This window comes from Papilio machaon, chromosome 15, assembly GCF_912999745.1.
Source record: "Papilio machaon chromosome 15, ilPapMach1.1, whole genome shotgun sequence".
Classification (NCBI taxonomy): domain Eukaryota; kingdom Metazoa; phylum Arthropoda; class Insecta; order Lepidoptera; family Papilionidae; genus Papilio; species Papilio machaon.
The window spans coordinates 907,035-921,256 of NC_060000.1; the positions used below are offsets into that span (position 1 = coordinate 907,035).

At 33.4% G+C, this 14,222-nt stretch overlaps 1 protein-coding gene across 1 annotated transcript in view; it reads left to right on the forward strand.

Annotated features, from left to right (window-relative positions):
* LOC106718364 (protein Dok-7) overlaps positions 1–14,222 on the forward strand; it is a 131,365-nt gene that overhangs the window by 103,421 nt on the left and 13,722 nt on the right. Inside the window, exons 4-5 of the mRNA XM_045681153.1 lie at positions 10,141–10,349; positions 10,819–10,991. Coding sequence (XP_045537109.1) covers positions 10,141–10,349; positions 10,819–10,991 — 382 coding nt within the window. The remainder of the gene's footprint in view (positions 1–10,140; positions 10,350–10,818; positions 10,992–14,222) is intronic.

Genomic DNA, 14,222 nt, shown 5'->3' on the forward strand with positions numbered 1-14,222 from the left:
AAAGCTCGGCTCCGCGTATGACATTATCTTAAATTGCTTTAAAACTATATTTAAATGTGTAACTAAATTAATATAAAAAAAACTCGTAAAACAGTTGCTTGCCAAATTTTATTTAACTCTTTGTACATGAGGCAACTTAATTTTTTGAAACTAATGTATCCTTGCTCCAGTATGGCGATGGGCGCGCTGTACACAAAACGTTAAATCGTAGACATGAGTCGTCTATTTTGTCAACTGTATAGATTTACTTCATCTTAATAATCGCAGTTACTTTTACGCGATGATCTTTCTTTGGCGACGAAAGAACAAAATATCTTCTACGCGTGTCTGTTTACGAAGGTCTATGACATTGTATTACGTGTATTTAGAGACTTAATTCGCTGAGTTTCGAAGACTTACGTTGCCTCGTTTACGAAGGGCTCCGCTGTTGTAACACTGCTATTAATGTACACTGTACTCTCTGTTTTATCATAGAGTATAAATAGGATATATGTCCAACTGTCAAAGCAATGAAATTCCACGATAACAAGTTAAATTATCGAAAATTACGTAAAGAGCGCTAACATTTTCTAACGAGGTGACCCTGACATTTATTACCACGTCAAAGCAAATCTATGCGTTCGTGTAAAGACCTTATCTATGCTATGAAACTGTATTTAACTGCAAAGTTGTTAATACAAGATATACCGGTATCTAGACAACAATTAAGTTTAGAAGGCTGTATCTCGAAATTATTCTCAAGGTTATTTCTTACAAATTTAAACAATCCAGTCCATCTAAATAATATTCTCGAGACGAGTGATTCAAGATTCTATCCATAAGTTCTCATTGTCGGTACAAAACAAATTGTTGTTCAACTTGTTTTTATACAACTATTCCAGCACTAACAAATGCAAACGTACGCAATATAAGTATTTATATACATTAATAAAAACAGTAGATATTATGTTGTGACTTCATATTAGTAAAGACCGTTTGTCAGATGTTCCATGAAATTCTAGAGAAATATTCTATTTACAAATTCTTGAACTATGCTTGAAAATTCAAATCTTTTTATATTTATTAATTGAATTGTAATGAACGTAAAATACGTTAAGTCGCGCCCGTACTCAAGTTCCGTTGTTCGAAGCGTTGGAGCGTCCCCGGCGCCGGCGGTAATCAAATTGTTAATTGCAGTTTTAACTACACTTTAACCCCCATGTTAACATAGTGAGGATGTAGTGTTATATTTAGAATATATTTAACATACCATACGGAGTCTAAATACACCCTTTATTTACATTTAAAAATTAAATTCGCTCGCCAATTAAGATCGTATATCGTATAGCAAACTGTCAACATAATGCTTTTTTAACACAGGGCAACGTAAATCTTCGAAATTCGGCGATTTTAGTGGCAAAGCAACTTACGCAATACAATATCGTAGAGCTTTATATTCGCCTCGCAAGGGATAAACATAAATATGGAGAACTGACCGCCAACTTTCGCTAGTCTGAGAGGCACCTCAAGAAGAAGAAGAGCTTTGTATATGTATAGACATGCGTCGCTCACATTTTGTTTTTTCGTCACAACAGCTAGTCACAACTAGTTGGCCCAGCACAAATATTTGTGACGCCATCGTATCGTCATCGACAAAATTTATATTAAAATTTGTGGAGCGCCCCCTATCGGGTGTAAAGTACACCAAAAATCTCATACTAATTTTGACAGTTGACGATTATAACACTTTACTGAGCGAATAGACGTCTCGCGTCTACGATTCAACGTCGCGAGTAACTACACGCCTAACGCCATACTCGCGACGCAAGGATACAACATTAGTTGCGAATGTTAACGTAGCCGTGTGTACGAAGGGCCTAAGAGTTATAATTTAATACATATGTCTGTTACTATAACAATTTTTCGACCTAATTATACATTACATTCGATAGCCTTTATCGATGAAAATTACCTAATGATTATAAAAACAATTTTATGGCGATTCTTGACTTAAATAATGAAATATCTTCATACTTACTATTGTTTTAATATTATTTCTAAACGAAATGTTAATTTTTATTTAATATTTTATAGAATTTAAAAAACGAAAATAGTTAACATTTTTTTTGAAAGATAAAAAATTAGACATTCGGAGATGAATTTGGTTTTAATTAAAAAACTCTGTTCTCCACGAACTTGAGAACTGAGATAAAATTACAACTTGACTGAGACTCTTTTAGGTTTTTCTTTTTTAATTCACAGCCTTCATGAAATATTATTACTAAAACGATCACTTGAGTTTTTCTAAAATGTAACTAAGGAAATATTTTTTTTATTGTAATCTTTTCTGTATTATTGTGAAACCGGTGTTAAGAGCACCTGAAACCGACGTACATGTTTAAATGTAGAAAAAACGAGAGATGTGTGTCCCAACCGGATCAAATTGAGGTCCGAGGTATCTGCCTACCACTCTAATGTCGGAGCGTGAGTTGTGTTATTACAAATATTTTATTTAAAAACAAAATATTAAGTATTCTTTTTATATAGAAATTGAAGCCAATTAACGTTTGTAAATAAATTGTTTATCACATTCAATCGCGACGGAAATGCAACAGCTTCCGGCAAATGCCTTCAACAGAGCTTCGAGCGTATTTGTCTCTATTGTTTGCCTCTACTCTCAACTGTAGAACAAATATACCAAGCATTGTGTACTGAAAAAGCGTTTTTTATTCCTTTTCACTATTTTTAATTGTGTAATTCTAACTATAAAGAATGTACGTTAAATATAACATAGATAAATATATATGCCAATCTTTTATTCCAAAAAAAATTTTATGAGATTTACTTGAAAAGGAATTAAAATTCGTAAGATATACGTATTAAGATTCAAAAAAAGGTATAAAAAAAAAGAAATTAAATAATATGTCTTAAAAATATAATTTTAACGTTAATTAGCGAATCCTAAATAGACGAACAAAACGCTGGCTCTTCAAATGTAACTTGTCGGTAGGGATTTTCTTTTTTTCTATGAAATCTTTCATTAAAGTTAATGAGGGAAAAGATTTAAAGATAATTCGAAACGTGATTTTGATTTAAAAATTTCAACGAACGTCAAGAATTAGGCAGCTTTTATAAAATACAAACGAAATCGTTAGCTTCTCACTTGAAATTACATTTCGCTTGATAATGTCTAGCCGTAAGTTTCCACACACGTTCAAAAACATTGCATACGTATTTCATTGGTTAAACATAGATAAAAATGTGTTTCGAAAAGAAAAAACAAATCACTGCGATAATATATTGATAAATTCTTCATAAATGTTTTACAAATTAACTTTCCGGAGCCAAGTTTTCCTTAGACAAGACATTAAAGGAACCAGGTCAAATGTAAATGTTGGCTGTACTGAGAAACAAAATATCATCGCAACGTTTGGTTCGCAACTATCCGCTCGTATGCGAGAATAAATTATGAGACGGGCCTTTTAAGAGCTATACTAGCCACATTGACTTTAAAAGACAGGACACGTACATTTTCTTTTGTCAATAAAACAAGAGCGAATAGTTCTAATATAAAGTTGCTGCCGTGTTCGTTTTGTGTTAATTCCGAAATTTTTGAGTCAGTAAAAGTTCATAAAGACTTTAATTTTGCGTGTATATGACCATGTGTTTTTCATCTTTACTACCATCGCAAAAAAGTGAAAGAATTTATTAAGCTAGGTGGCTATTTGCCCAGTCCGTCTCTTTATAGTCAAAGTATATCCTTAATCCGTACGAAGAAGTCCTTAGGGAACTCTTTGTCCCTTTTCCGCTGTCAAAATAAACTCTGTTTAGGGCGACAACTGATAATCCCTCGCGACAGCTATTTGAAGTTTTTCCTAGTTTTGTGTTACCTTTGATGTTTATCTAACATCAGTAGCTATAGTTTGGTATATCATGTATGAAGGGTAATCCCATCTGGGAATTTATTACAATAGAGGCGATTGTCCCATCACCAAGCAACTACGAGTTTATATAGTGCGACAAAATAATGTGACCCGGTAGGAAAAAGTTAAATTTAAGTACAATAACTCACAGACACCTTAAAAAGTGCCACAAAGTCTATGATTTTCTAATCCTAAGTTGATTTTGTCTTTGATTTGAACTTATCGCGATAATAGCGCCATTCACGAGGCCAATATTTTTTTTAAATTGCTTTAATTTTTTTTATACTTAGGACAGTGTGGAATCTGCGATCCATTTCTGAACAGAACACGCAATGTCACGAGTAGGCTTTCACTAGGCACAGATTATAAAGGAGACGGGTAGTGCGCCGCGGCCGACTGTCAAATAAAGAATTTTCCGCCATTTGCAAAACGCTCACGTGTTCGAGGTACACCCTAACGAGAAGTTGGGAGGCTGCCATTGCTTAGAGAGGCTCTAATCTATCTTAAATCGTGATTTGAATTCTATTCCGACTCGTTAGAACATTCAAAATTCATTAAGAAACTGAGACAAACTAATAATTTTATCGCGTTACAAAAAAAACGCAACATTATTTATAACAAAAATTAATGATTTAATAGTGTGATTTCATAGTCATCACGTCTCACTAGACGTCAACATTGAGGGGTTCAAAATCTACCCTAAATTAGGAGTGATAAAGCCATAGTGCGGATTGGTGGACTTCATACATATCTTTGAATTTCTTCGCGATTGTGTAAAAGTGTGATTTCCAATACTATTAAGTATACATTTCCGAGACGCGGCGATCGTAGAAGGTCTCCTAAAAATGGGAAACACTACATACGTCGCCACAGTTTAATAATAAAAAAAAAAAACAAGTTATAGTATAAGTAATATAGCTAGTAAGTTTCGTATAGTAAATGGTTAAAAAAAAAATTATAATTAAGTTAAATTATATGTATTTATAAGTAAGCAGGAACAAACAATGCAGCACAGGGATATTAATAAAAAAAAAAAAATAACTAAAACCTGTGCAGAAAAGAGTACGGACCAAGCGTCTGTAGATGTGATTTTATAAAAAAAAAAAAAAAAAAACAAATAAAGTATACATTTCGATAGTTTAGCCATTGATAAGTGTCATAGAAAGATACAAAGATCATCGGTCATTATCGCAGAATATTCTCATACATTCTCATACCAACAGACAACATATAAAATGTATATAGTAACCTTTTATACGGCAAAAGGAAACGTTGTCGTTATTTATATCGCAGGCGTTCAGCAACTCGGCGCCGTTTGAACCCGCACTAACTTATTCACATGTCTAACGATCCCTGAGGAAAATAGAATTCGTCCTCTCATGCAGAGATTTTCCTTGAGAATTTATATTGAAAACATACGGGATAATATTTGGCGGATGTTATGAAAAAATACATGTATTATTATACTTTTGTACTGCATTGTATGTATTAATACTGTGTTTCTATTAAATAAGGTAAATAATAAAGTAAATGGTAATTTTGTTGTAAAAAATTAGGCTACGCTATTATTACAAATATTGCAAAAAAGTGCAAAAAGAAAAGGCTAAAAATATATAAAAAAAATTAACTAAAGTTTTAAAAGCTAAATTAAAATTTGTATTCGTATGATCTAACCGCGCGGCGTTAGGTGCAAAGTCAGCAAGTATTTCGGGTAAATTGACACAAGCGCGGAAGGGGGGGAGGGGGTTATTGTAGGTACTTATTTGAATCCGAAGTTCAAATATCACATTAGATGTTAATACTCTAATTACAAACAGCGTTTCTCATAGTGTACGCCTTTATGTGGATTCCACAAAATTTGGTATAACTCTTTTCAAATATCTTAGCGGCCCAAGATAATCCTGTACCGTGCTACACCTAAAATTTTGCTTTGCACAGCGACTAGCTCGAAGTTAAGACCCGCCAAGATATCTCAAAATATTTATACTGATCTATTAAGTTACGACGAGAACTGAGCGAGGGACGTAAGAAAAGAATCACTAATTTTATTGCCTAGAATTATCACGCTTAAAATCTAGAATTCCGTCAAATATTCGCTTCATAAAAAGGTTCCTTAGTCAAAAAAGTTTGAGAACCGCTGATATAAAACATACTTTGTATATTATCAAGTTTATAACTATATTTATGCTACACTAACAAAATAACAAGACTAACTACGCCTTCAGGCTACAAGGTCTTGAGAAAATGTGAATTAAATAAATATACCTTTAGATGGAATATATTTGATATTCAAAGGATAAACTTTTATAAAGGTACGATATGGAATTGAGGTAAAAGTTATTTCTTTATGCCGTTTTGGTACCGAATTTTTTGTTCACATTTGTATACGTTTGACGGTTCTGAATTCTAGGATAGTTTTGCAAACATACTTTCAACTACTAATAGAAATGGTTTTTAACCGAGAAGACGGATTATTCTACTTCATTTTGCGACGTCAAAACGAACATGATAAAGTCCATAAAGTAGGATTAAAAAAGCATTGATTACTTTAAGATAAGAATTCAACTTTCACGTGATCTTTAAAACATAACACAAATATTACTTTTAAATCTCAACCCAAGACTTAGATTCGCTCTAGGCTACCTAAGTGACCTTTAAATAAAGGCCATACATTCTAGCTATTTATTTATTTGCGTACTATCAACTATTTACAATTAATTTAATACAATGATTATAATCGGCCGACCTCTATCATGTAACAAGGATAAATTACGGAGAACCAGTCAGTCACGGAACCTGCCGCAAATAAACCTTTTTCTATGCTTGAATACATAACCACCCCTACTAAATAAACTCGAAGCGAACTCACTAGAATAATATCGTAGATATGTTGAATTTAATTTATGTTTGTTTTTATTATTGTTGTATTTAATATATCGATGGGTCCTGTGTATAAGGGACAAAGTAACAAATTAACGAATTTAACTTTTTTGTGTTAAAAGCTACCTCTTAGTTTAGTTAACAAAATACACTAAACAAAATAAATATTTTCAAGTATAAATGTTATTTTTTTGCTGAAGTAAACGGATGTATGCGACCTATTTTCCTATATGGTTGAAACATTAAGAGCCTCTAATGAAAAGTTGTCAATTTACACATTCTCCCTTATTCGTAGGACCCTTCGATATTATTGTTATATATACTAAATATTATATATATCTCATCAGACGTCATATTTGAATTCACTCTCTTACATATCCCTCATAAAATCTTCTTCATATTGTCTCCAATCTTCGTCTACCTTTATATCCACGTTAAATTTTATGCATAACTAGTATTAAGATTATAAAACACTAAGAAGGTTTCTGATTAAATAGACTATCCAATCTTTAATTGTAATCTTGATATGACTTTTAAGTTCGTCACTTCGTATAATAAATTATATTTAAAAAAGTTACATTTTCAACAATAGGAATAAAAACGATACCTTTTATTGTTAACTCGACCGACAAGGTATTGTCTGGACATCGACAAAGAGCAATGAAACGTTTTAGTTACGGTCATTTTGTTCTTTTATTTTATTGTAAATTTTTAAACAAAATTGTTAGAAGCATTCATTTTTTACAGTGGTAGATCCCGCAACAACAATATTTGTTGGGTGCACGAATTGGCCGGGTCGACCTGTGCAATACCACGACCATACAGAAGACAGGCGTGAAGTGGAAGCAATTCCGCGTTTCGTCTGTTGAGTGTGGTACCGGAGGCCTAATTTTAGTCCCCTTTCCCTTCCCACCCTTTTCTTATTAGGAAAAGATGGTAAAGCGGAAGTGGATTTGGTGGAAGAGGGGACGCATAGGAAGGAGAAATATCCTCTTTCTGTGCGTCCCCGTCTCTGCTGATTAAAGGTAGGCAACGCATCTGCATTTGCGGATGTCTATGGGCAACGGTCTCCTCGCTATTGCGGCGAATCCAGGTGGCCGTTTGCTCGTTTGCCACCTAATGATATAAAAAAAATTCAAGCGTTGCAGTTCCTAATAGTTGTTAATATTACGTCAAATTATAAGACGGAAATGTTAAAATCAGAAACACCGTTTCGTATATTTCAGTCGCAAATATACTAACAGCTGTCATAAAAAAAACCTTCGTAATAAATCATACAGAAATATTTGAGAAATTATTAGGTCTCTTTTTAGACCATAAATGCTTTAAGTAATGTTAACAATCTGCAATATATTAAAGTCTGTTTTCCAATCGAGATACGGGTAAAGATTATTTTTTTTGTTTTTATTGAATTTTGGTCTTTTTTTGTATCGTGGTAGAGTGCTGTTGGTTAAAGATACGTCGAACATTTTAGTGGTCGCGTGCTCCGCCTGGGGGCCTGCTGATTAGATAGCTAGGAATCTTTTCCACGAAAAAATCCACAGCCCGCAAATAAATTAGAGTATTTGTTAGCCGACCCTTTCAGTTCATTGTACTCAGGATAACTAGCCCTGGGCCGAACAACGTTTACCTAAATTTATAGGTCAATACTAGAAGGTATTTTAAGCAAACAGGATTTTTAATAAATTGCTATCCAATACTGTTTTAGCGCCTTTACTATATATGTAGTAGAGTGAACAGACAAACTATGCATTTTCTTATCCAGTTAATAGATTTCTGATTAGGGTGAGACTCGTTTTTACATTTTAATGTAACTTTTCTGAGTATAAAATCTGTAGTAATTAAAAATATAATTCTATGCCAACAAAGCCCCCTTATACGTTTGTCGACGACAGATTAAATCCAATTAAAACTATTAACGGGAACAGACAGACAAACACAAAGCGAGGGAACAATCGCGAAGGTTCCGAACACAAATTAGATTCCAAATTCAAACATTCCCTGATTAGATCCCAACGACCGAGTCACGTCGCGCCAATTAGAAAACGGTTCCCAATTCATTTGAAAATGGAACACTCGATTTTGATGTAGTGGCTGTCATATGTCGCCTGTTAACATCTACAGAGCAATTTGAACTCTATCCTGAAGACAAATGGTTGAAAGTGATTCGTTTAATAAAATAGCAATGCTTGTAAGATAATAGATGAAAGACTGGGGATGTTACAGCGAATTTATTATATACAGGAAAATGAGCTTTAACAGTCGAAGTTAAGGTTTATTTTTGAATGATTAATTATTCGTAATTAATATGTTTGTTCAGCACAGTCCTGGCTTTATTCGTTTCATTTTTCTGTATCGCGGAAATGCCGCCTCGTTTAATTTTAACTTGTCTTCTATCTTTGACTTTATTTTATACAAAAATTGTTGCAGACGTTGAGATGTCTGTCAAAAACGACGAATTTTTACTAGAATAAATTCTTTGAATTTTCATACAAACATGAAACTGTCTTTTTTTTCTTTTCTATTTCTTTGCAATGAGCATCTGTAACATTAAGAGTTACGGCATAAAAAAGTTAAAAAATATAAACTTTTGGTTCAGTCATGAACGATACAAAAATATAATAGTACATTTTGTTTGTTCAAAATACAAAACAATATTAGCTCTATAAGACATTTTACACTCTTCCATTCACTCAATACGCATATCATTCATCATTCATTAATTACGCAAACAAGAAAATATCATTCAACATGTTCCCGCCAAAACATAGGCCTACTCCACATGTACGCTTACGAAATTAAAGGTGTGGATACACTAGTGCGTTAGTTATCAAAAAATTTTAAGTTGTTTTTATACATTGATTCAAAACATGAAATCCACAATAACAAAATGTGATCTTGTCCAAAAGTTTTATATTCTGATCACAGTTTTAAATATCAAAGTTAAGTTTTTTTTTTGTTTATTTTATAATAAAATTATTTTCTTTACTATTTCTAAGAGTATTTTATTACTATGTATATCCATGTATAATGTTACAAATGCCATAATCTCGGCGTCTGCTCGTTTTTGCCGCTTTGTTATTCAAGAGCCAACTTTAGAACTAAATCACATACTCTCGGAATTAATGTATTAAGCCGTTACATGGAATCTATGTGCGGATTATATGGATTTAACAATTAAATTGTAATGGTTGAATAAATTATATATAGTCATTACATATGTTTTACGAACTATCATTTTCTATGCTCTTTGCAATAAATGTCCCTTTAAGATATTTTCAAATATAATTGAGTGCAATAAGATCTCTTACTGGGCCAAATATGTTAGTTGTACTACAAATTTGTTATTCCTCCACAGACTGCGTGCATCTGCAGCTGTATAAAGACCTGAAGGAGCGGCAGCGCAACGGACAGACGAAAGCCTCGCTCTCCCTGCAGCAGTACCTTGGCTTTGAAGCCGGCTTCACGCTCGACAAGGAATCAAACACGCTCGCCATATTGTGCGAAGACGTCGTCCCGGTTCTGGCATTCGATACTAGAGAGATATTGATACAGTGGAGGGTAAAGGTGAGTTCAAGACTTTATAATAAACATACTTTTTTGCAGAAACGAACAAGCAAGTGATCATTAATTCCTCTAAAAGAGCGAATATTCCTCTGGTATTGCAGATGTCCATGGGCGTCGATGAACACCTAGGTATTCTTACAGCTCGGCTGCCCCCTTCTCTTATAAAAAAACAAAGTTACTATTACCCGGACATATTTAACATACTCAGTTAAACATTCGCTTAGTGTTTATTTCTCATACTAAGAGGCTCATCAGTTAACAAAGAAACATCTAATTATATGCATGAAAATGGACACCTTTTAAGCTAATTTGTAATAGTGTGTACGATAAAATTAGTTTGATAGTGTTATGTAAGAAAAATGTGTTTTATCATAAATATTTTTTATCCTGGTGATAAAAGTAATTAAATGTACATACAACGACAATCAACTACATCAGTATCCCTTAGTTACACTTCTGTATTTGTCAGGTGCAACACAATCTGGGCAGCAGCAAGGAGTTCGCAGCAGTTATCGTGTCTGCACCATCAGGCAGTGGCGCCCGTGCGGGGCCCGCACGCCTGCACGCCTGCGGGCCGCGGCTTGCGCTCGCCGTCGCTCGGCCCCCTGAGGTCATCGCTCTCTGGGACGTCAAACTGCTCAGGTAAAGATTACAACTTAATTTAATTTTGGAAGCTTTTTTAAGGGTGGTTCCCTTAAACATACTTTTCTCCGATTTTTTTTTTTCATATAGAAAATCTATATGCAGAGTACCAGTAAATATCACGTACTTTGCTTTGCGCTATAAAAAGATTTCTTATCTTTTGATTCCTAAAGAGGTCAAGGTGGGTCCCCGGGGATTCACGAAAAACAAAGTTCAGGGTTGTAGTTGAAAAAGAAATACGGGATCTACGAGAAAAAAGTTTGGGATTTTCTTATTTAGATAGAATAAAGTTCAATAAAAAAGTTTTAATGCTCAGTTATTTTCAGTGCAGTATACCAAGACAACATAACAGTTAAAGCTTTAATTACTGTTATGTAATAACTGACTTCAATTAACATTACGAGACTCAGAATTGCAAGGCTTTACAGCACTAACATAATATAAAAGGTATTGCCTTGAGCTATTGTAGTACCTTTTAACATCTCCATCAGAATAGCATTTCTAATCGTTAGGCTTCTGAGCCTCCTGAGCCCGTATTTCCAGTTGAAAACATATTGTTATGTCTATTTTGTCAAAGATTCAGAAGGTCTTCAGAAACCAACGATAAATAACAGTTAAACATCATAGTTACAAAGTTTAACGTAAAATTTAAAAAAAAAACAAGTCAATCCTTAAAGTAAGACCAAAAATAAAAAAACAGCACCATTTTGTATTTGTAAAATTTTTTCGTTAGACTTTTTCTAACATAAAAACGATGTTAAGATAAAATTTTAATAATAATCAAAGAATTTAATAATAAAAGAACTCAATTAAATTAGCTAATCTATCAAGGTTGACGGTTATCCATTGCAAAATCGTAGCTCACCTTTTAAGGGGTGTGGATCGAATCGTCCCCATGCCGTGATCCGATAACCGCAACGCCAGACCTCGCTAATGTTTTAAATCGACTTTCCCTAAAACACCATCAATTCTTTGTGGTATCGTCATTTCTCCATAAATAGGGTGATCACACTATTTTTAAATTTCCAAACTTATAATCAGGATTCAAACCTTAACCGTTAAACACATCATCAGCTCACTATATCATTGAATTTCTTCTCAGATATATGTAGGTTGCATCACGATGTTTTCCTTCACCTCAAGAACGTCGGATAAATGTGCATATATAAATCATGAATCGAAAAACACATTGGTATATATCGGGATTCGAACCCAGGACCTACAGATTGCAAGTCAATTGCTTAACCCCTGAGCTACCGACGCTCTAACCTTTAGTATTCACTGTTAATATCCGATTGTCTTTTGTGTTTTGATATTGTTAATTTATGAGGCATTTATTTTTTATTGTTCAGGAGGTGTTATAAGACTTTTGGTGGCCTTAACCAATTTGTAGTTTCAACTGTAGTAGTATTAAGCAGTTTGTTTTGTAGTCTTATATTATGGTCACCCTAACCGTTCCTTCAAATTTGACCCAGTTGCCATAGGATATCGTTACAGTCAAATTAAAGGCGACTGTTTTTGTCCCGACGACGGATAAGTAATTAGATTTGATAGGGGTAACTATAACAGTAACGTAACCCCTAGATATATTATTAAATGTGGAAACAGAAATGAAACGTGATATTTGATAAGAACCCATATCATATTACAAATATACTATCGATTAATTAAGTGAATTCTAATGAATATTTATCATTATTTTCAAATTTTATCATTAAAAGTAACTTGTAAGGTGATGACAGAAATTAATTTGTTGTAAATGTTATTTGTTTGAGTAACTTTTAAGGTGCACAACTTTTCTTTCTACATTTTAATACAAATATTTAATACACACGTGTCATTAATCTTGAATATCCACTGTTTGTACAACAATATAACCATCTCTCTCATAATCTTTGACTAAAACAGAGATAATAACAATGTTCTTACACCTGTGTTACGACAGTTAACATTCCATGTTGTACATTCAACATAATATTATTATATTCAACACGAGCTACGTACAACATAGTACAGTTAACAATAAAACTCATATGTCGCGGAAACGCGAGGAACAAACAGGCCACAGTAATGAAATGAAAATATCTTCCGACGCTCGTACTGTCGCGCACGACGTGTAATTGCCTCATTAAAATTAAATAAACACACGCATAAGCATTCCTCGTAAATCATGTATGTAAAATGTACCTTCCTTAACTACGTGTTTGTGTTGTTATACTTATCTTACTCGATTTGCACATCTTGTGCAATTAAACGTGATCTTTACTTTCTATTTTATATCTTCTATGTAGACAGATTATCTAGGATTGCACATCGGATAATCATAGCAATTTGTAATGTAATTAAAAGATTTAACGTAATTACGATCTGTAATTTTAATGAACATTTTTATATATTATCATTAGCTTTTACCCGCGACTCCGTCCGCGCGGAATAAAAAATAGAAAACGGGATAAAAATTATCCTATGTCCGTTTCCCGGTTCTAAGCTACCTCCCCATCAATTTTCAGTCAAATCGATTCAGCCGTTCTTGAGTTATAAATAGTGTAACTAACACGACTTTCTTTTATATATATACAGATACTGCCAATTTTTTTTTCAAACTTGCAACGAAATTTGAATTAAGCCATAATAAATTCTAATCACTCAATAATTATCTGTCATATTACAATATCTCCTAATGTTAACAGTCTTTTATACAGAACAGCAAATAGCTAATCGCACAGACAAGTAATAATTCATTCATTAATATTTGTGAATTATTATCATGACTGTACTTTGTGAGTTAACAAAGGGAATACATTCGACGCGTCATATTTCCAAAGGTATTTTCGAGTGTTGCCAACAGAGCGGCGGAAACATTGAATGACGGTAATGATAGATTGCTTTGTTTATAACTTGACAATACAGATTTGTAAGTGTCGTGTTGTATTCAAAATTCAAAATGTGTTGAAATAATAATTATTATTTTATTATTTAAAAGTTGGGTCGTGACTCTGAGAAAGAATGTCGAGTCAAAGGTCGCGATTCCTCGAATTCGACGACTCTTTTTTTCACTGTCCAATTAACACCAATACAAGTAAGGAAGCTACGCCGATCTTTTGTTTTCTTTCTCCACCCTGGTAGAGTAAAAGAGGTTGAAAAATACAGATCTATGTACAGCAATATATTTCAAACCTAAATGACTCCCAGACAGTTGTTATAAATTCAATTTATTCGCATCGATTAAAA